The sequence below is a fragment of the Pyxicephalus adspersus genome, chromosome 3 (assembly GCF_032062135.1).
Source record: "Pyxicephalus adspersus chromosome 3, UCB_Pads_2.0, whole genome shotgun sequence".
NCBI lineage: Eukaryota > Metazoa > Chordata > Amphibia > Anura > Pyxicephalidae > Pyxicephalus > Pyxicephalus adspersus.
In genome coordinates this window covers 74893283-74916922 of record NC_092860.1, presented here as the reverse complement: position 1 = coordinate 74916922, position 23640 = coordinate 74893283, and the positions used below count along the sequence as shown (strand labels likewise).

At 39.0% G+C, this 23640-nt stretch overlaps 1 protein-coding gene across 1 annotated transcript; it reads left to right on the top strand.

Moving 5' to 3' along the window:
• Positions 1-8362: 8362 nt before the first annotated feature.
• On the top strand, positions 8363-23231 carry FUT10 (fucosyltransferase 10). Its single transcript, XM_072405268.1, has 5 exons — positions 8363-8515; positions 11092-11270; positions 12373-12649; positions 15116-15951; positions 22339-23231. The coding sequence occupies exons 2-5, from the start codon at positions 11193-11195 to the stop codon at positions 22561-22563; spliced, it is 1416 nt and encodes a 471-aa protein (XP_072261369.1). The 5' UTR covers positions 8363-8515; positions 11092-11192; the 3' UTR covers positions 22564-23231.
• The last annotated feature ends 409 nt before the right edge of the window (positions 23232-23640 follow it).

Here is a 23640-nt window from a genome sequence, read left to right as displayed (position 1 = left end):
TGTACTCTATTACCTATTTGTGTCCTGTTTGTCATGCTCTCTATTTTTGTGTCCCCAGGGTCTTATCCTGTTTGTCCAGATGCGGTCTTTGTGCCAGTACATGCAGTTGCAGAATGAGTTTTATCTTTACGGTATAAGTAGATGATTGACACATGCTTTGATTTCTAGATTTGATTTCTACAGTTGGTTCATAACATGCCCACTCCCCACAAACACCTCCACAGTTGAATAAGACAAATATTAAAAGTCTTCCTCCTCCCCAATCTGCATTAAATCCAGTGTAACTTCTAACATGAAAATAAATGGCATGACATTATCAATACTGCCGTTGTCCAGGCTGACAATTTTAGTTGTCAGATAGTCAGTTATCACTTTCCTTTGCTCCTACAGGTGTCCAGCATATAAATTGTTGAACTGCAACAGGCGATGCATGCCTCTTTGTATCTGTTTCACATGAAGAAAATAATCACAAACATTTAGGGCTTTATTTATAAAACAGGGAATCAATTACTGCCATTAAAACACATGGACCTGCAAGATTCAGGATTGTTTAAGGGAATGTCTGATTCCCTGTGGAAAGTGCCCAAATAATGGAACGAGTGAAAATATAATAACCACAATGCACCATGGAGAACAGCCCCTTAGAGTTTGTTCACATGAAAGAATATGCACTGGTGCTGTAAATGCTTCACACCACATGTAATCGCACATACACATATACAACCATGTAGTGGTTTGTCCATAGCAGTGGTCAGACAGTGAGCAGAAAAGAAAATTCTATTTGTCCATATTGGAGGGGTCTTCCTTTACGTCCTATCCTATAAATGCAACAAGAAGTGAAAGGAAATTTCACTAAAGTGAGAATTACAGTCGAGACAGCTGTTACTAGAACAGGTTATTGTAACCCATCACCACTGTAAAAAGAAAATGGGCTGTGGCATTGCAGGCACACCAACTTAGTGTCTTGGGGTGACATTTAAAATCATGTATATTACTAAAAAAAATGCAAAATCCTTTTTTTCCTGTGTAAACCACAACTCTGGAATCCTGCTCCTGGTATGTATATATCTACATAAATCACCTCTTCCCATCACATATATCAGTAAGGTACATGCAATAGCTTTATTCAAGCTATGGTGAGCTCAGCTACAAGTCACTGAGGTTCACTGGTGCCTCCATGAAGCTCTATCAGTTGCAGAGTACCTATCAAGAAAGACTGCTTGTCATATGACCTTATAGATTTTGTTGAAGAAGATTGTCTTTTACAGAACCCTGTACACTGAATAGTGCAGGGGGCTGCCTAGAAACCTACCTGTTGCCCAAAAAAGATCAAGAAGAGAAAGTGCTGATAGTTACTTTGGATGGCAGGCTGCTGGCATACAACAAAGGGGCAATAATCTGCAGGGAAGCAGGGTGGCATCATCTATGGATGTGCTGGGGATGTCAGGCTGTGAGCACAGGGGCGCCCTCAGCAGGACTACTGTGCACCAGCCCAGAGTAGATAGCATGCTTCCCCCAATTCTCTTTCCTTGCACTGCAGAACCTTCTCTGCGCACTGATGTATGCTCTAATGACATCTAGTGGCCAATGTGTTAACTGTAATCTGGGCATGGGATGCCATATGAGATGGTGCGTTGTGCTCAGGTTAATAGTACATTTGTCATTTTGATCTGCTAAAGGTCTGGACACAGACCTTTCTGGCCATAGCCAATAAAACCTGCAAGCCAGGTTAGCTTTTCAGAAATGTTTTCACTACCAGCATATGTGCAAAGCAGCCCAGGCACAGTGTAACCACTATATTGGTCTCATCAGTGACCACATTATTGATTTGGAGGAAGCAAAGGAAAAAAAGAAGCAGTCAGTAAAAGAAAAAAATCCTCAATAAGTATTAAGTGGCTAGCAGAGAATAGTTATGGCTGTTGCCAGCTGTTGTCCATGCTATAACCATGCAGGCAATGTTAGGAGATCAATTCACCTTGCAGTACCAACACATATCCAGTGCTAAGTGCAGAAACATAAAGCAACATCCACTGCCCCACTACAGAGCGATATGTATCATCAACTACATGTGAAATTACAAATATTTTTACTGTTATTTCTTATTTTATGTAGATGCCATTGTGATTAACACATCCCTGACACACTGCAGAGTCAAAAACATCACTTTTTGGATTATTTCTCTGTTAATTGGACAGATATGATTGTGTTGATTTTTATTATTTTTTTTAATGAACAGGCTGGAGGTGGAAAGTGACTTACATTGATTCATTTGTTAACATATCACTTGTGTGGTTGTGACAGTGGTGTGAAGGTTATCTCAATTTGCAGCATTACAAATCTTTTGGCAGGAAAAGCAGTAAACACAATTTTTTTTCTATGTAAATAAAATGTATATTTAAATGTATAAATGTAACTTTAAATGTATATTTAGATGTGTAGCAATGTCTTCTGTAGTACCTGCCTAAATTTACACATTTTTGGGGTTTTGACACTAGTATTTCTCCATTAGGAGGTACCTATGCTTAATCCTCTGCCAGTCAGGGATGCATTTTGGGCTGGATTTGTATACACTGTATATGTTAAGTAAAAAATCTTTTATGGGCTTTTTCTTTGGGTTTGGCCTAGCTATAATAAATATTCAAAGCAGGCTTCTACAAGGGTCTTCTTTCCTATGCTGGAATAGCTGCTATCTTAGATATCACTGGGGACACTGGAGACACTTCTTAAACCTCCAATGGTCTAAAGTTTCACTCGTTGTTATCCAGTGACTGAAGAGATTGCTGGGAACAACAGAGACACTAGCTGAACCTGGTCTCACCTGTACTTATAACCTGGTTCAAGAAATAAAGGTAAACATAAGAATCACTACCTGCATGCTACTTCTGCCTGTTACCACAGCAGAAGAACAGTCAAAAGGACTGCAAAGATAAAAACTGCTTAATTTAAAAAGGAACATCACCCTTAATATTTTTCGCTGTTTCTACAATAAATCTTTGAAAAGAGTTCCATGGACTAGACTGCCAATACTACAATGAAACGAGTAATATAGGGGCAGGGTTTATTAGTCATGGGTCCAACAGGCAGTACACAAGACCCAATTGGTCAGAAGCACTGCCAGGTAAGTGTCACGCTTGGGGAGACGCTTGGGGGGTGCAGAATCTGAGCAACAACCAGGTCTTCTCCAGATCCTCTTATGGTGAGCATGTTGTTATGCTGGTTACTGCCAGGTTGTGGTCCTTAGGCACGCCAGGGTCGGCCGGATTATGCATGGTACCAAATTACTAGGCGGAGAATTGTTAAGTAAGACTGGGGTTGAGGCAGGCAGCAAGCAAGAAAGGTCAGGAACAAGCTAAGGGTCAAGAACCAGAGATCCAGGAAATACACATCGCCACTGCAGACACAGGGGAACACAGGAGACACAAGAAGCGACAGGAAGCACAGGTGACACAAGCGAACAAGCAGTGAAACACCAGACTGGGCTTTAAGGAGTTAATACAGGTACTAGACAGGGAAAGAACTGAATATATCAACAGGTGTAGAGGAAAGGCTCAGCAGAGCTTGGGGGCTAGACCCTAGTGGAGACACGAACACTGAGTGTTGTGTCTGAGCTAGCTAAATAGCCAGGGGTGATTAGGAGGCTTTTTCTTGATTGGGTAAAACTGATAAAACTTGGACGAGCAGGTGCGCCCAGGGTCAGAACTGTGCACATGTGCAGGAGAGAGGTCTGCAGATAATAGGCCGAAGAGAATTCTGCAGACATGTCTGGGGATTTGCAGATACCTTTCCAAAAACAGGTAAATTTCCCCCCCTTATCTGACACAATATGAGTGGCCAAACTGTGAAGATGAAAAATAATGATTGGGGACAATGTTGCTGCCGATGGTAAAGCAGGGAGAGGCACGAAACTGGCCATGTTGGAAAAATGATCCATGACCACCCAAATAACTGTACATCCATCAGAAGGAGAAATACCAGTGATAAACCCCATAGATAGATGACACCAAGGTTCCGTGGGAATAGGTAGTGAAAGGAGTGGGCCTGATGGAGCGCAGGTGGCAGACTTTGTTTGAGCGCAGACAATACAGGCTTTGACATAGTCTGTCACATCCTTATGAAGAATGTGCCAGCAGTACCATTGAAAGAGTAGCCGTCTCGGAGTCCTGAGGGTCAAAGGAGCAAGATCGTCAGCTCTGGAGTTGGTGGAATCGGGTTTAAAGATAATCACAAAATCTAAATGAGAAAAGAAAAAAGACTAATGGTCTTGCTGGGGGTTGAGACAGCGAGCAGACTGCAAATACTGGAGGTTTTTACGATCTGTAAAAATAGTGATCTAGTGCGGGGAACCCTGCAAAGATAGTGCCACTCTTCCAAAGCTAATTTGATGGCTAGGCATTCCCTGTTCCAATAGAATAATTCATTTATGCTGGGGAAAACTTCTAAGAAAAGAACACACATGGGGGTCTGGCTCCAGTGGGGGTCAGAAAGAAGATAGCTCCCACTCCGTAAGAGGAAGCATCAACCTCAATAGAGAAAGGTTTGGTAACATCTGGCCTAACAAGAGCTTGACCGGAAAGAAAATCTTGTTTGAAGTCATGGAAAGCCTGAATAGCCTCTGAAGGCCAGTTCTTGAGATATGCATCTTTCTTAGTCAATGCAGTGATGAGAGCAACCAGCGTGGAATAATTTCTAATAAATTGCCGGTAATAATAGGTAAATCTCAGGAAGCGCAGAGAAGCTCTAAGGCCCTTGCCCTTGAGTTCCTTGTCTCGGAAGCTGTTGTAGGACTAAACAGATATACTGTTTCTGAGTGGGCAAGTCAGGGGAAAAGATCAGGATGCCATCCAAGTAAACCACAACACAGATGTACTGTATAGCAGGTCATGAAAAATGTAATTTACAAAGTGTTGGGAAACAGCTGGGGCATTACAGAAACCGAAGGGCATCACAAGATACTCATAATGCCCATTTCTTGTGTTAAACACTGTGTTCCATTCATCCCCCTCCTTGATTCCAATTAGGCTATTTGCACATTGGAGGTCTTGTTTAGTAAAGATCTGTACACCACGAAGGCGGTCAAAGAATTGTTTTTTGATGGTAATAGCATTAAGGTAGTCTATACATGGCTGAAGTGTCCCTTCTTTCCTCTGCACAAAGAAGAACCCTGCACCAGCAGGAGAAAAGGATTGTGTATTAATACGCTCTGCAAATTCTCCTTGATGTAATCAGTCATAGCCTTGGTTTCCAAGAGACTGAGGGGCTACACCCGACTTCTGGGAGGTGTTGAATTAGGAATGAGGTCTATAGCATAGTCGTAAGACTGGTGGGGAGGTAGCTGCATGGCACTTAGAGAAGACATCCTGGAAATCCATATACTGATTTGGGATGGATGGAGCAACTTCAGGAGTGGAGAGAAAAAGAGGCCTGATAGGTGTTCGTATGGCAAGGCATTTGGAGTGACACGAGGGACCCCAAACCAATACCTCCAGAGTAGACCGGACAAGCACATGAGAATGATGTTGAAGTCATGGGTCCCAGGATCACTGCAGAGGAGGCCTGAGGAACAGCCACCAACAGACTTTTGTATAGGTCTGGTCTGGAAGCAGATAGGTCCATATGAAAGAGGGGTACATCCACCACAGAGATGCGCAGAGCTTGAAATAATGGCTCTATAGACCAAGCGCATTCAGTCACAAGGGTAGCTGAGATGAAATTTCCAGCTGCTCCAGAGTCGATAAAGGCCCCAAGGGCAAGCCTGAAGTTGGATAGCTATGGAGGGACGCTGAGTGGGGGGGGGAGAGAAGAATGACCTATCATGCCCCTCAGAGCATGCTAGGTGCTGAATTTCCCAGCCTCTGTGGGCAAGATTAAATAAAGTGTTCTTTCTGTCGGTAGTATAGGCAGAGACCTGAGGATAAATGCCTAGACCTTTCCTATGGAGACTAGCTGCATGGGTTCTTCTGAGACAGGGGGAAAAGTAGAGGCCAGAGGAGTCCAGGAGTCGCCGAAAGGACGGTGCTAGTCGTGGTGCAAACGCTCTTGGAACAGAATGTCAATCTGGATGACCAGGAAGATCAGGGAAGAGGGAATCTCTCAACCAGCCAACTCATCCTTGAAAAAAGGTCTGGCCCATGCCAGACTTTCTCCAGACGATAAGGAAGTTAAATACGCCCCTTTAGCCCAGCCAGTGGGGACATTTTCTGGTTGAAGCTCAAAGTGAATACCACAATGGTTGATGAAGCCACAGCAGGTCTTGGGGTCCCCAGAGAATCGCTGTGGGGGTGGCAGGTGAAGAGCAGAGGCCACTCGGATAGCAGGAGGCTGGACCTGGGCTGGTGGTTCTGCCAGTGCACTGGAGGAATCTAGCAGCTGATCCAGGCAAGCAGTGATTGCATAAAGCTGGCAAAGCACCTGGATTTGAGTAGCATTCTGGGCGTCAAGCCTCTGGGCAAGTAAGTGGTCAGAATCTGCTGAGGTCTGAGAGGGTGTAGTCATGGTTCGTGCAAACTGTCACACATGGGGAGACGGAGCCTCTAGGGAGCAATACGGCTTGCACAGAAGTGGTGTGAGCCCTGAGAAGGGCCAAGACGCAGTTCTTATCATATACATTCTCCCTAGAACTGTGACAAATCTATTTTACCATTTCCCCATCCAGGCTTATCTCCAGAACAGTGAAAACCTCTTCCTAAACCTTCTCAATCCTCAACCAATGATGAAAAGAAAACCTCAATTACCTACCTATTACTCCAATGATATATTCTCCTACCCAGGGGTCTAGTCGTAAAAGAAAAAGAGGGGGCATGGCACGTGCCTGCCCCACTACACCCCTGCCTGTGTCACTCAAAGGGGAAGACACCTCCCCCAGAGTGGCGTCATGATACCAGAACCCGCCCACTATTGCAGGCCCAGACCTGTGTTCAGAGACAACTCTCCCACCTCCCTGAGCCTGCAATTCAATACGGGAGATGTTGTCTGCGAATCTGCCCAGTGCGCCCCCCAGCAGGGTCCTTTTCCTGACCCTGCCGGGGGGGGGGGAGGGCCGGCCAGAGCCATGTATCATCAAAGAATTCTTTGTCAAAAAGTGGCCCACTCCCGAAAAAAGGACCCCACTACACCCCTGCCCCATACCATTCATACCTGCAGGAATGGCAAGGTTTCCTTTGTTTGAAATTAGAAAGAATAGACAAAGCTACAAAACATTAAAAAAATGCCTGCAATTTCATAATATCTCTTTTTTGTAGTTTCCAACTATCTCCAATTAAATATTACAACTATATGTCTGCTTTTAATATGTTTCCAGGAGCATGTCTACAACCTCTTACAGTTACCCAGGGCAAGATTTACACTATTTTTCCCCAGACCAGGAGCTTGTGACCCCCACCCCTCCTTCCTTTCCCTGGCAGCATAAAATATACAAAAATAAAGCTATCAGGACCCACAGGACCCCTATATAGAACAAGCGAATTGGGGACTCTCCTGGCCAATTTAATTTCTGAACTCGGTTTTGAAATAGCAGCCACAAAGATAGAAGTGAGTTTTCACATGTTTTTAAACTTGTGACCCCCATTTCTTGAATTTGTTTAAAGTTATGGCGTGGAAAATTTCACGTCATTAGGACCAACCGTTTACAACGGCAGAATATGACATGCAGCTTTTACACACACAGTTATCACAGTGCTGCCGATGTACAGTGCGGCACAATATGTTAGCCCTTGATAAATACAGTTTATTAATAATAAAAATAATATTTGTGTATATGGTTTTATTAGGAATATGCTGGTTTCTGTTTTTCCCTAGTGGTTTAACGATGAATTTATGTCTTTTTTCAACCTGGCTAGCTATGTAACTATGTGGATATGTATGAGGTTTGACTACCCTGAGCAAAACTTTTTCTCTGTTTGCATTAAAATAGGATACCATTTATCTCAGAGCATTTACTTTTATATTCTAAAATATTCTATATGGATGATGCTGACTAAATTAAAATGTGTAATAAGGAGTTAAAAGACAGGGTTTCTTGTATGTCATCAGGAAATCCAGGATTCATTTGATCTATATTTTTACTAAAAATACAAAGAAAAACTTTTGTTTGCTAACATTATTATTTACTCCAGCTAAATCTATTTTAACAGAGAGAATACAAAAAGCTTTGTACTGCTCATTAAAGATCAAACACTTTTTTACTGAGGAAATGTAGAAAATGTGGCTTTAGGCTTTACTATCTGTGTGAATAGAAACTCTGCTGTAACAAGGACACTATTCACTGAATTCCTGAGATCAGACAAGCAGCTGCAGGGATTCTAGGCCAGGATTTCTTGTGTGTCTGTTTCCCCACCTCCAGCTGCTTCCTTTAGACAAGACATGAGCTGGATCCTTTGTAAATGACTGGAGCTGTACAAGCAACAGCCTTATTCATTAGTCCCTCACCCAGGACAGACATATTCCAGTCCTAGTTTATAAAAGGCTGACTAGTGTGCTGAACCATAGGGGAAGTAAACACTGCGGGAAAGCCTGGCTGGTAAGGGCAGCATGTCTGAGCTTCTTCCTCCATCGCTATGTCTGTTATTGTTGTTGTGTTTACTGTTTGCTATTGAGATGTGATTGTTACTGCATGTAATATGATTTTATATTATCCCTTAGGTTAACAGGATTAGAGTACATTATTCATAGCTTGGTGTGAAATAAATTATACTTTTGCATTTTTTTTTAAATAAAATCATTGCTATGTATAACAAAATCTGATAGACTTCTGGATATTGATTCCATTCACACTAACATGCTGCTTTCTTTCATGTATTCCTTGTCTGGAGTCATCTGGCTTTATCAAGAATCACACATATTATTAAATGAAAATGCATTCCTTCTGCCCCGACATGAACATTAAAGTGTGTGCTGTTTATTTGCTGTAATACTAACCTTAAAGAGTGTGTTGCTTCAGGCAGAATTATCTGGTAGTCCTTTAACTTGGACAAGGATTCATCCACCCACCAGGCAGGCATCAACAAATCTTTACATTTGAAATATGATTAATGTATTTCTTCCCCACTGACAAAAATACATTTTACACGTAGGTTGGTAATTTCTGCGTTCTTTACTTATCAAGTTTTTTCCAAAATCAAATCGGACACCTACAGCATAAAAAAGGTCATTAATGAATTTACGTCATTATATTGTAAAAAAAAAAGTATGGGGTGTAAGAGAGCAACATGCACTATGGACTGCTGCTAAGTCTGGGGATGCTTCAAAAGTTTTATTTAAAAGGGAATGTTGACTGAATGTTTGGATGCTGTTAAGTGTATTCATGGTTTAATTGATGTCTTTATCCCCAAATACAAGATTTTGTCTTTCTTCCTTTATGGTTGTGGGGCAGGAAGTCAGGGCATATGTTCCAAAGCCATTTTAGTAATTCTGCAACTGGCCATTGACATCAAGATCCCTAGAGGTAATACAAAACCCACCAAATACTGTTCTCCTGTTACTGTGGCAGTACTCTGTTGCTGACTATGAGATCAAAGACATTCCTAACTCACTGAAGGGGATATTTTGAAGCATGTTAAGTAGTTATAGAAACTTTTTTTTTTTTTTTTTTTTTTTGACCGCTTCTTCCTGATCCTGTTGCTGGAAAGTTATCACTTATGTTCAAGGAGCCATAACTAGAGGTGATTTTCAGATCAATTTAACTGACACCAATGAGCCTTTTGGCTATCTGTAGGGGGTTATTCTTCTCACTGGCCAGCAATGTAGGGGTGACTTTCTTCCTTCTGACTACCACACTAATATACTGTGAGCTATAAACATGGTATTTAGAGCAGGGTTTCCCTAAAGACTCGAAAGTTATTTCAAACTTTTGAAAGTTGACATTTCCCCTATAATAAACCTAAATTTAACTTCCTGGGCGGTTTATTTCTGTCTGGATTTATATGTCTAAACGCGATACATGTGTCTCATGAAAATTTATTTTTACATAGTAGGCCTGTAATTCTTAGGCATAACTCGAAACTGAAATATGTCATATTAAATTTAATAATAAACTTTAAATAAAAAACACAAAAATCCATTTTAACAAGGATGCATAAATAAATCAGCCAGAGGATTGGATCCGACGGGCAGGACACTGGAGGACTCTGGCGGGACCAGGTAAGTCTTTATTCTTTAATTTTTTTTAGCTACTCCGAGTGTGGCTCGGGGTTACCGCTATCAGCTGTTGTTTTTTACCCTGAGCCACACTCGGAGTTACTGCTCATGAGGTTAAAAAACAAATCCTGTCTTCCTCTTTCTATTTTTAAAAAAGATAACATTTTAATACTTTTTCTTAGTTTGGAAAGCCTTTTTGTCTTCTTCCGCCACCCATGGTTTCTTGCAAATTGACACATGTTGCATATCCCAGGACATAATGGAATTCAACTCTTGATATGTTCTGCACAATGATGAGATTGGGTGCGTTCATGTCATTAAGGATGGATGCATTAATGGATGTCATTAAAGTGCCTTCTACATTATCAAATGACCTGACCTGTGCTCAGAGCTAGATCTGGCCCGTGGTATTTTGATTGTGTGGAAGGTCCCTTGATAATGCAGTGCCAATGTTTGTCTGATCTCATTTTGTACATACGCAATGGTGATACATCATCAGAGAAACCCCAAAAAACGAGAATCAGGATAACAGCACAAAACCAGGTGTGCAGAGAAAAAGAACAGGAAAGGATACAAGAAGGAGAATTTGCTGTGGGTGTAGGTAACTTTATTGACAAGTTCAAATTAAATGTTAAGTGCACAATAAAAAGAAAAAAAAAAGGAGTAGCAAGTTCCCCTTTAAGAAAAATATCAGAAATAGGTCCTATGGGTAAGCAATCTTTAGCAGCTAAGTCATTTCTTGCCTCTATGCTTCTGCATGTGAAAATTCTATTTGATTTAGTTTGTCGCTATATCCTATATGATTCAGGCCAAAATCAGGGGCAGAGTTGGATGGGAATTTTTATTGGACCAGTTCATGTTAAACACAGGGATTTTGTTCAAATCTGGCATGTTTGGGGAATAAAACTATTTGTTAAGGTTAACTATATATCCCTTACAATGTATTTGTTCTTTTTGTAGATTTTTAGGCAGAAAAAGATGATACATATGGTTTTGAACACCATGTATTGGCACCAATGTTTCTTTGAAGATTGTTCACTGATGGCGATTGAAGAAAAAAAATGATTAGGATCTGGGGCACAAAGTTTTGGATCACATGTCTAATTGTAGCCTTCTTTTTTTTCTTAGTAACATTTCAGGTAAGAAATTATCAAAGGTGGCTTGAAGCATAAAGTTTACATTGTATAGTTTTCTTATGCTGATTCAGTATGCTATACTAACCTTTATGTTGATGTGGCTGGACTAGGGAAATGGGAGGGAATTGGCCTATGCTTAAAGATGTTTTTCAGGAAAACCGCTAACTACCTGGGTGAAATACATCAAAATAGGACATCATGGTCATTGGATAGTCTTGTACGATCATCCAAAATCTGTACTTTAAACCTGGACTGCTGCACTGCTTGTTTAGCCATAGCCCCTGTCATGGCACAGTCTTCTCTATGAACTGGTCGGTTTACTTCGAGCTCTGTCATTTGCTTACCATGAAAAAAAACATGTACCAGAAAAAAAACAAACAAGCTACCTACATGTTATCCTAAGTCCAATAATGACATTGCTCAATTCCAAATGCCCCTGCTGGAGAAATAAAAACTTTGCTTTATGCTAAGTAAGTGTAAAATATTTCTTTAATGCATAACGCTCTAGTGAGTATTTATTGCCACAAGGCTATGCTAAAGAGGGCAAAATAACAAGTAGTATGCTACTCCTACTATGGGAACAATTGATGTTGCATCAGATAACATACTGTATTACAAAGTGTATGGTGTGTTGCAGTGCAGAATTACCATCATTAAAACATGTAATAACCATGTATTACCCACCACTGCTGTGATGATACATAATCACTAACCAGGATTTTTTGTGTATACCAGTTGCTGGTTTCTTAAACTATAGATTGTCTATAAGGTATCAATGTAGCAATGAAGACTAAACAAAAAATGTGCTCCAATTAGCAATCAATCATGGATTTGATAATTTCCTGCTATGGATCACGCCTGATATATTTCTATCTACCAAAAGGTCTATTTTTAAATGTTGCATTTAAGATCCACATATTTACCTAGCATTTACACGCTCTAATTGTATTCTATTGAAAACAAAATCTGAATCCTGGTTGAGTGAATCTTTGGTAAAACAATTATTGTTTTCAAATGTAACCTTTATTTGCATACAGCTCTTACTCTTGTATGAGCTGCATTCAAATTAATGGTTCCCATTAACTATCTAACAATATTTTTACAGGTAGTGGTTGAACTAGGCAGATTTGAAAAGCAGAAGAAAAAAGGACTTCAAGACTTACAGCAGCAGAAACAATCACATTCATTGCAGATTGAAATACAAGGAAATGTCCTCCACAGGAAATTTGAAAATGGTTTGGGTGAATATCCCATCATGCTTTGGTGGTCTCCACTGACTGGTGAGATTGGAAGACTAAGACAATGTGGAGACAATTCATGTTTTTTCACAATAAACAGAACATACTTACAACATTCTATGACAAAGGCTGTTCTGTTTTATGGTATGTAATTATATCCTTATGTGGTTCTTCTTTTCTCTGACAATGTTATACGATACCATTCTTGGTATATGCTGCATGTTAATATGCTGATATAAATGTAAATACAAATAGAATGTGATAATGTGCTATATATTTAAACCATATATTTAACTTATGTTTTTCATTTTGTAATGCTCTAAAAAAAATTTGTAGCAGGTGGGTCTGGACTGCAGAAAGGCCAGCTTTTCACCTGGATTCTCAAAGCATATGTTTCTGCAAAACCTGTATATATTGTTCAGCATCAATGATGCCATTCCTATTGTAACCTTTTCCTGGCATGTGCACCAATGAATCCCCATACCACAACCAATTCTTGTTTTGGTGAACTTTGCTCTGATAACAAGCCTCTCCTGTTTAACCCAGAGGATAAGTCAATGGTTTAAAATTTTGATTCATAAGACCACAGAATAACTTTTTATTTTTACCCTTTCCCTCTTAAATTATTCTGGGAAGAGAAGACAGTGGTGTTTCTGGATCAAATCGTTTCCTATTTACACACAGTACTGATAAGCTTGTGTTTTTGGAGTTTCAGGAGTGAACTCATGCAGTGATTTCTACTACAGAACCTTGTTTTAAATGCAGTATTGCCTATGCAGCGCTTTACAAAGTCCATAGTTATGTCACTAGCTGTCCCTCAAAGGGGCTCACAATCTAATGTCCCTACCATAGTCATATGTCATTACCACAGTCCAAGGTCAATTATGACAACCTAACTGCATGTTTTTGGAATTTGGGAGGAAACCCACACAAACATGGGGAGAACCTGCAAACTCCATGCAGATAGTGTTCTGGCCTGGTTACTAATTCAGTAATTTATGGCATTTAATTTAGTCCAGAGATAGTGAGGAAACTGATTAGCTGTTCTGGATTATTTTTCTTTTTAATGCATTATTTTTGTAATTTATGTATTTTTTTTCTATTTTAATCATTCCATGTATAGTAATGTAAGCAATAGGCTTTTTTTATATTGGTGATCTTATAATACACTTTCACTACAGAGTTCTAAAACTGCAGAAGAGTTTTTGACTATTATATATTTAACGTCTCCACTACCATTCCATCTATAGAAACAGATTACAAGTAAAATTTGCAAGATGTTGTGACACTCCAAATTCATTTATTTACATTTCAAAGCATATATCCAAAGCTTACATAGTAACATTAGGTTAACAAACAGTAACCCTTCCATACATCACTGATATTGACAATTGTGGTGTTTATATATACCACAAATACATTTTTTTTATACAACCTGTACTCAGAAGGTCAGTTCACTTTGATAGTGAACCAAAGAGCCAACAAAGGGTGTTGCACGGCAAACAGATCCATAATGCAATAACACTGGTGTTTTTTTTATATTATGAATCCCACGCCTATATAGAAATGACCATTCCTAACAATTGGGTCATCTTTTGACAACCTTGATCTGCACATCAAGTTTGAAATATTAGAGCCCCTGTTGTGTTTTTTTTTTTTGCTTTGGAAATATTTCCTCCGACATTGTTACAGTATTAATTGTTTCATAGAAGTAGAAATCTCTGCAACAATACCACATGCAGAAAAAGAAGCTATCCCTGTGTTTTTTCTGACTTCATGTTTGGAGAAACTGTTTTCAATATGAAATAGTAATAGCGGATGTTTAACATCCAACCATGTATTGTGGCCTGATTTGTGCCTATATATGTGTAACTGCTTACCAGGTGTGCAGGATTAAGCTACGTACACACTTCCAATTATTATCGTCGGAAAACGAACGACGAACGTTCCTGCACGATATATATGAGCGATCGTATAGCACCGATCCTGAACATAGAGGTAACGACACGATCGTTCGTAGATATTGTACACACAATAGATACGATCGTTTGAGCGATAGAGGAACTATGTGCACGACAGGAAAGTGAACGGACGTTCGTTCATCACGCATGCTCTGAATATGGACGATCAACGAACGACCGTACACACGAACGATGTTCAACGATCGTCGCCCAATCCGATCCGCCGGTCCGGTCGTTCGTTTCCAACAATTTTCCTCGTTCGTCGGCGTCGTTGGTTACTTTTTTACGAACGATTTTTTGCCCAATCGATCGTTCGTCGTTCGATTGGAACGATAAAAATTGGAAGTGTGTACGCACCTTTAGTCCAGGGAAATTTATGATATGTGGCATGATGGGTCAAGGATCAATGTTTACTTGTCTTCAGGTTTAACTGAGGATGAGGAGAGAACACCAGGCATAATACAGTATGTGCATTCTGCTCTATGGCTGGCCAGCTACAGCAAGAAAAATAGGCCTGCAATTAATGCTAACCTGTGATAAATTGCATATGCTGTTGTAGTTTAAGAGGAGTTGATGGAGGACATACTGATTATGTAGGTACCCTATGTATGTTATCAGGAACAATATTTATTTGTTTTTTTACTTTTAGGCACAGACTTCAACATAGACAGCTTACCACTTCCACGTAAATGGTATCATGAATGGGCTTTATTCCATGAAGAGTCTCCAAAAAACAACTACAAACTTTTTCATCCACCTGCCATTACTCTATTTAACCACACAGCAACATTCAGCCGACATTCCCACTTGCCACTGACAAGTCAGTATTTGGAAGGTCTGCAGATACTAACATCACTTGAATACTTTGTGGCTGTGGAAAAAAAGAACATCTTAAGAAAGAAACTTGCTCCAGTAGTATATGTACAGTCAGATTGTGACCCGCCATCAGATCGTGACACTTACATTCAAGAACTCATGAAATACATTGCTGTGGATTCCTATGGAGAATGCCTCCATAACCGAGATCTCCCTACTGAGGTGAACAACCCTTCCTTTATGGACAGTGCACAGTTCTATCACATACTTGCTCAGTATAAATTTATCCTGGCATTTGAAAATGCCGTTTGTGAGGATTATATAACAGAAAAATTGTGGAGACCCCTTAAGCTGGGATCTGTACCCATATATTATGGTGCCCCAAATGTTGAAGACTGGCTCCCCAGTAACAAAAGTGCCATCCTTGCATCTGGATTTTCACATCCAAAAGAACTGGCACAGTATATAAAAATGCTAGACAAAAATGACAGCTTGTACGTGGAATTTTTACAGTGGAAACAAAATGGTCGTATTAGCAACACACACTTAATCACTGCTATTAAGGAAAGAAAATGGGGTGTACAGGATGTAACCCAGGACAATTACATTGATGCATTTGAATGCATGGTGTGTACAAGAGTCTGGAACAACATACGGCTGACAAAAAAGGTATGTGATAAAAGGGACATTTTTACTAGTGAGAAATATAAAATTTATATTACATTCTGGTAATATTTTAAATTCAACAGACAAGTGCATCTAAGCAGTGATCTCATTGCTTGCTTAATTTATTTTCCTTAACCTGTATATGAGATCATAATGAACTGATTATGACCAAAGCCACATATTTCAAACTTTCTATTATTACAAAATATCTGTTAGTCATGAAATAGTACATCGCAAAGTCAATGGGTTTATTGGGATATTATTATTAGCATGTGAAAATAGGCAGAGAGGATTTTTTTTGTCATACAAAGGTGTATCTGTTTACTATATTTGTAAACAATAGCAAACAAGTAATCAGTGTAAATATAGACAACCATATATTAATGTACAGCGCTGCGTAATATGTTGGCACTATATAAATCCTGTTTATTATTATTATTATTATTACATGTGACAGGGTTTTACCCAACGTGTTTCATCTACTAGGGGCTTCTTCAGGAACTCAGAGATACATATACAAATCATTGACCTTGTGACACTTACAAATATCGTGGTATTAATGAAGGATATGTACATATTCAAAAAGAAAGGATTATAGATGGCACAACAAATTCAGATTAAATTTAATGACTAAAAATTATACATTAAAAAAAATACTCTTGAAAATACTATTGTATAAAAAAAAAATCTCTCAATGTGTCTAGGAAAAGATATATGTGTACATAAAATATTTAAGCTGTAACAAGGTGTTAATGGATTATATAGATTCAATATTGTAATGAAAACCAATCGTTTTTATAAAAAGATTTTAAAACTGAAAACATCATTCAGCCCAGGGAATTTATTGAAAATCTATTTAGTTTCATGTTGTAGCAGGATTTTGTCAAAGTCAACACCTCTTGAATTAGGGGGTATTTTTTCAAGAGCTGCGGATTTAATGCAGTTGGTATTAAAGCCATGTTGTGTCACCACAGGAAAGCTTATTGAAGTTATCATTTTACCATTATTGATCAATATTATGTGCTTGTAGATATATTCCATTAAAGCACGTTTAGTTTTTCCAACATACTATGTACATGTGGCACATACTATCAGGTAAATGACCCCCTGAGAGAGGCAATTGGCATGATACTTTAGTTTTCATACTGAGCCATTGGGAAGGTTGAGTGTCTGGTTTTCAAGTATCCATTCACACTGTTTACATTTACTGCACCTAAAGGTGCCATTAATCATAGATTCAGTTTGGGTTGCTGGGTGTGGATTGTAATGGCTTGAAATCAGGGAGCCTTTCAGAGACCCATATTTCCTGTAAGTGATTCTGGGTTTAGGATGAATGTATGTGTTGATGCTTGGATCACCTGTTAGTATGCCCCAGCGTTTTGATAGTATGTTATGTGTCGTGCAGTTTCTTTTCAGCCTTAGCATCTGGCTGTATGGAATGCTGTTGATGAGAGGTCTGGGATGTGTGCTTTGAGCATGTAAGATTGTGTTTCCTGCTGTTTTTTTTCTAAAAAGACTGGTGGTTTTATGACCGTCCTCAGGGATATTGATGTAGCCATCCAAGAATGGGATTTTGTGTGAATGGGAATTCATGGTGAATTTGAGGTTATGATTGTTGATTTGTGTAACATTAGGCATGTCAGTAAGGTTTTCTCTTTGACCTGTCCAAAAAATCAGAATGTTGTTGATGTATCGATGCCATAGTGCTATAAATCTGCGGTGAGTGGCAAACTCAGGGTTGGATAATAGTTCCTTTTCTCAGTCACCTAGATAAATGTTAGTATAGGATGGGGCATATTTGGTCCCCAGCGCCACTCCCTGGGTTGTAGGTAGTATTTGCCATTGAATGTAAATATATTTCTGGTCAGGATGTATTTGAGAAGTGATACAATAAAGTAGTTGTAGACATGTGTGGGGGGATTAGAGGTATGAAGGATGGATGTAATGACTTGGAGGCTTTTGGAGTGCAGTATGCTGCTCTACAAGGCTTTATTGTCTATAGTTACTAGTGTGGTGTTTGGGAGGACTGTTTATCCTGTAGTTGCATGGTGTCCTTCAGATAGGAAGGCAGGTCTAGCTTGTGTGGTCCAGGCAAGCACTCGCGAGCAGATGCCTGGCCAGCATATGCTTCCCCTTGCCTCGCCTGCCCCAACGTTCACACACTGGATGCAGATGCCAGTTGGGCATCGCCAGCTTGCACAGATGCCCGGCCAGCATCGGCAGGAGAAGACACCGAAATCCCTGGAGGACATCGCAGGCACCGCTGGAGGACACCACTGAAACTGGGAATAGGGTAGGAGTTTAACCTCCTTGGAAATTACCGCTTTTTGCATAGAAAATCCACCCGAGCCACATTCGGGAACACCACCAGGGAGGATGTCACAGGCTTTGGAGGATATAGAACCTATGCCTGAAATTATGGGTCTACCAGATTAAAATTGGATATTTTTGTGGACCTTGGCCGGACTATAAAATGTGGGAATAACTGGATGTTTGATGCATAAGATTTATTTGGTTTTTACATCATTTATTGGGATATCTTTGATGAATAGAGCTCAAAAAGGGGAAAACAATAAAATTAGGGTAGGACTGAATTTTATTTAACATTCAACATACTGGTCTATATATGTTTTCAATCTTTTCAATCAATATTCATTGTAATAACCTAATATAAGGATGATCAATCACCAAATGCTTATGCTTCCTCACCTCTCCGATACATTCTCTTTTTGTTTTCACAATGCTGTAGCAAGCTGTATGTCTTTGGTTTAGATTCTGCTTGTCTCTCATCTGTTCCTGCCCTGAAGTCAGCATTACTTTTTACTATTAATTACACTGGTCAACAAACATTTCTTGTCAGATTAGTCATTTTAGGTTATGTTTGATCCACAGATTCCAAATATGGTATTAGTTTTGCTAGATTGGCTCTAGTTTTTGAAATAATGACCTCAATAATAACCTCATAGAAAACGATTGAAACATAAAAATTAAAAAAAATTAAACTAGATATGCCTACTTATACAAAGTTAAATTTTTGAAATACCTAATGTCCATATATTCTATATTCAGTATATTTACAGAACTAATCCCTAAGAAGTCATTGAAAAACTCTGTCTGTATGGTTTCCCTTTATGTTGATAATCAGGACAATCACGTTGAAGGCTCCAGCAGTAGTCCGCCATCATGTGTCTATCCCATCTGCCCTGATACCTTTCTTTCATCACCTTTATATCTTGATGGAACCTCTCCCCTTGTTCCTCACTGAAATCGCCAAGGTTTTCTGGAAATTTTTGCAAATGGCTATGGAAATATAGTGTATCTTTATGCTCATAGTCGAACTCAAATTTTTAAAGTTTAAGAACTAAGTTTAACTACCAGTTCTTCATAATTTTGTGCTTTACGGTTACCCAAGAAGTTCTTGACAACCATGACATAGCTGTGCCAGGCATTAGCTTCAGTATCAGTCATGTAACTTGTGAAATTTGAATCATTTATTAGTTTCCGAATCTGGGGTCCATCAAGGATTTTATTTTTCAGTATTCAATCCAGGGAAGAATCTACAAATCTATTTGAAGCAATCACTGTCCTTGTTCGGAGCTCTAACAAATTGCTTCATTAATCCCAACTTTATGTGTAGTGGAGGGAGAATGATTTTTTTCTTTGTCAACCATTGGCTCATTAATAATGATGATGATGCACTTTTTTTCATGTTTTCTCTTGGAGGCCATGTCACTTTTTTCCAGTGATCCTGCTTTGCTCTACTATCCCACAAGCAGATGAAACATGGGTACTGTGAGTATCCGCTTTGCTGTCCAAGTAGGAAGTTCACCATTTTTAAATCAACACATATGGACCATGGGTGTTCATGATAGCAAAGCTTTTGTAAGACCATTTTGATATTTTCATATTCTTCTTTAAGTTTTGTTGAGTGACCAATTGGAATTCATGCATAGCAGTTGCCATTATGCAGTAAAACAGATTTTAAACTTCGAGTGGAACTGTCTATGAAAAGCCGCCAGTCTCCTGCCCGGTAGTCTGATACTCCCATATGGGCTAGTAGTCCAGTCTCAGACAGTTCTTTTCTTTTAGCCTGGAAGGTAAAAGTTCAGATGCTTGTTTTCACAGACTTAGGTCATGTTTTAAATTATTGAGCTCTGCTTGGAAGAATTGCTGGTTTGATGAAACACTTCCTTTATATCCACTTTCACTGCTAACTCCTGGATTGCATTCCAAACCCTGTATGTCCTCCACGCCGGATACAGGATGTTCCCATACCAGTGCTGAACACTGGTATGGGAACATCAGTACCATGCTGCACAGGTCGTCTTGCTGATTTCAAACCGGGGTACTCTCACTTGTTTTTCTTGTAAGGACTGAAACTTTTTACGTTCACAGCACAAAAATAACAATCATAATGACTTTTGGGCTCTCGCCATAAACCAAATTTCAAACTTTTCAGTTTTCCATTTTTCCACTGATGTAGACACTCTACTGTAAGTTTTGCATACCATGTGGGGAGCCCAGTACTTATCCTGGGTCTCCCAGTGTAATACTAAAATATGCAAGATATGCTTGTTTCACAAATTCTGTAATGTTTCTTCTCTGTTTTTGCTCAGAATATTCACCGCAAATTTTGCAAAATACATTAGGATCATTTAAACAACTTCTTGAAGAACTCATATTTCTCTAAAAAAAAGAAAATGTAAGAATCAAAAGAAAGCAAATGAAAGTTTTATGAAAATAATGCACCATTTATTATATAAAATCTAAAACAATCTGTGTAAATAAAGATTGATAATAATATGCTGTGTTTAACATTTGTTGTTGGTAAAATCGTCTATTCAAATTCCTGTATCACAAGAACCAGAGCCGCTTCAAATAAACTGATGTCATTTCTGGTTTCAGCAGACCTGAAATACACTAAATATATTAAAAAATCCTTGGCAAGTGAAAATATTTTTTTTGTTAAGCTGTGTTATGATTGCTGATGTTTGACTATACCTATGTCTAATGTTTTCTTTTGTCACATTCAATGACAAAAAACAAAGCAGATGATCATGCTGAACAGTGTAGTTCATAAATGATAATGGTTTAAGGGTATTATCTTAAACCTCCATCCCAGAGTCAAAGACAAGCTCCAATTGTATAAAGGAGACCTCCCTATTGAGGTGCACGAGATTTCAAAAACGTTTTATGTTTGGTAATTTTAGATATAGGGCAGTAACTAGAACATAGTGAGAGGTCTTTTTAGATATTAGAGAAATGTGGGCTTCCTGAGATTTCTTACGAAATAAAGTTCAAAAAGATACCACAATAAATGAATTTTCCTTTATCAAGGGTAAAGAGTATCTGCAAAATGTTTATAGAAGGCACACATAAAGCCATTTGGATCCATGCATTTACTGGCTGGTAGAGCCAAAATGACGAATTGGAGCAGAAAAGAGAACTGCCGGGGCAGGCAAGACAACCGAGCCCAGACAGGGCAGTTTATTGGTCTTAACATAAAGTGTAAATCGGTGTAATAAGTAGGGTTTCTTTAATTTGTAGTCTACAATTTACTATAATATTGTTGAAACACAGCAGCAATATTGAGCGAAAAATGCTTAAGTGTGCCATCAGAAGCCAGGATCTTAGGAATAAAGTACACCCCACCACATTTGTCCCATGTTCATATACAGAATATAAGAGACCGTTGCAGTGAGGAAATCGGAGTAGCTCTCTTATTTATAGGAGGAGTTCCATGGGATAAAAGGGTCCGCCTAATGACACATTTACAGTATGTGTCTCCCAATGAAGTGGCAAGGATGTAGAATCATTCTGATGATCAGAAAGGAAATGGGGAAAACTTGATTTAATAACATTACTACTACCAAACCAAGTCAAGGACAATGTGTGGAAGAATTAGTACTCCTGTCAAGGTATACACCAAAATGGTATTTAACAATTCCCCACATCTATCCAAATCTAAAAAAATAGGGTAAACCTAAAACCTTTAAAACCTAAATCGTAGTTTGTCCGAATCAAATAACTTCCATGGTCCTTCAGCAATAGTTTACCTGCCTTGCACAGAAACAAAGTGATTGTGTTATTGGGTCTAAAATAAGGTAATAAAAACATCTTTCATGAAAAATAATTTAATCAGCATGTTGATGAGGGGGGAGTGAGCTACTAGAGAAGGGATAAAAAAATCAGATTAAACTTCATCTTTTGGAAAAAGATGTTTGCATTTATAGTTAAATGTTTGTGATCTGTAATGTTTTACATTTTGCAGCTTGTTTTTGAGGAAATGATTGTGTTTCTAGTGCTGTATTTTGATATGTCTTCCCTCTGCTTCTTCCTAAAATATAATGCTTTTTGATTTACTCTATACATTTATTGTTTTTTTTCCAGGGCCTAAAAGAAAAGCAATGGAAAGCAGAGATGACCCACCTAACATGTCCTGCTCCAAAATCCTTTTCCTTCTTGCCAGGACGTGCATCAAAATCTAGTATGAGAGATATGTGGAAGCCTAGCTTTGAACAATCAAAAAAAGAAGCTCAGGCACTTAGATTGCTAATTAATAGAAACAAAAATTTTACTACTCAGGAATTCTGGAACCTTGTTTTCAAACATTAATGGATATCCAAAAGCAAACGTGTTTTATGCTGCTGCTTACCAGTTTTATTAATTTCCTTCAGTAATTTATTTTCTTTTTTCAGGCTAAGTGCATTTTCTGCAGCACACAAAAATACAGTTTATTTTGCCATACTTCCAGTGTTCTTGTAACTACATGTGCTTCGAACAACCCTATTAAACAGGATAACAGTTTAATGAAAATCGTTAGATATAGTAGAATGAGTGTAGCCAGCTAGGGAAATATTTTTCTCAGGATTATAAAAGGAAAGTAAAATGCCTGAATAAATAAGAAACTAATGCAGCCCCCACATCTGTAATATATTCAAGTTTGATTTTGGGTTTAGATTTGCTTTAAAATGAAGTCCAGTCAGGTACAAAGAACACATTTAGCATTTACCTTTATTAGTGTGTATATTAGTTTTGTGTAACCCTACATATCAGCTATCAGTCTGCAAAAAGACAATACGTTGGTATACAGGCTTTACTGCATACCGGTAGTGATGTCAGTCACGCACATGAAGATTCCTAACATAGGAAAAATGGAGCAAGAACCTTATAACTTGGTGACAACCTTCTTGGTATGATTGTACTTTATTATCATCAGCCTGGGCTTTGTTGGTGAACAAGCTGTACCCTTAAGCTTTGTAATAAAGTAACACTTAAATGAGTCATTTTTGCAAATGTGTATGATATTTTGTAATGACAAATTGTGGTACAACTTCTTGTACAGAAATTTCAGAAAACAAGATAACAGTAGAGCACATAGGTACCCCACAGCACCAAGAATCCTACCCTCCAGAACCACCCTTGAGGACCCCTCAACTGCCAAACACCCAATCCCTAACACCTTACACCTGGGCACCCCCCACTACCTGCCATGCCTACAGCATGCTTTCCTGTAAACCCAAGCTCCACACATTTGTACCATCAGCATTTAGATTCACACTATCCCTACGTAAGTACTACCAGGTATCCTTTTCCAGATCCCGATGCCGGATTACCAGGCCCCCATTCCAAACCATAAACCTCCATAGTTTATTTTTCTCCTGGCCTTGTTCACCCTATCAACCAAACGAG

Coding starts and splice junctions, on each gene's coding strand:
- FUT10 (XM_072405268.1), top strand. CDS start 11,193: ATGATTAGGATCTGGGGCACAAAGTTTTGGATCACATGTCTAATTGTA. Junction 11,271..12,372: donor TTTTCTTAGTAACATTTCAG/GTAAGAAATTAT, acceptor ATATTTTTACAG/GTAGTGGTTGAACTAGGCAG. Junction 15,952..22,338: donor ACATACGGCTGACAAAAAAG/GTATGTGATAAA, acceptor TTTTTTTTCCAG/GGCCTAAAAGAAAAGCAATG.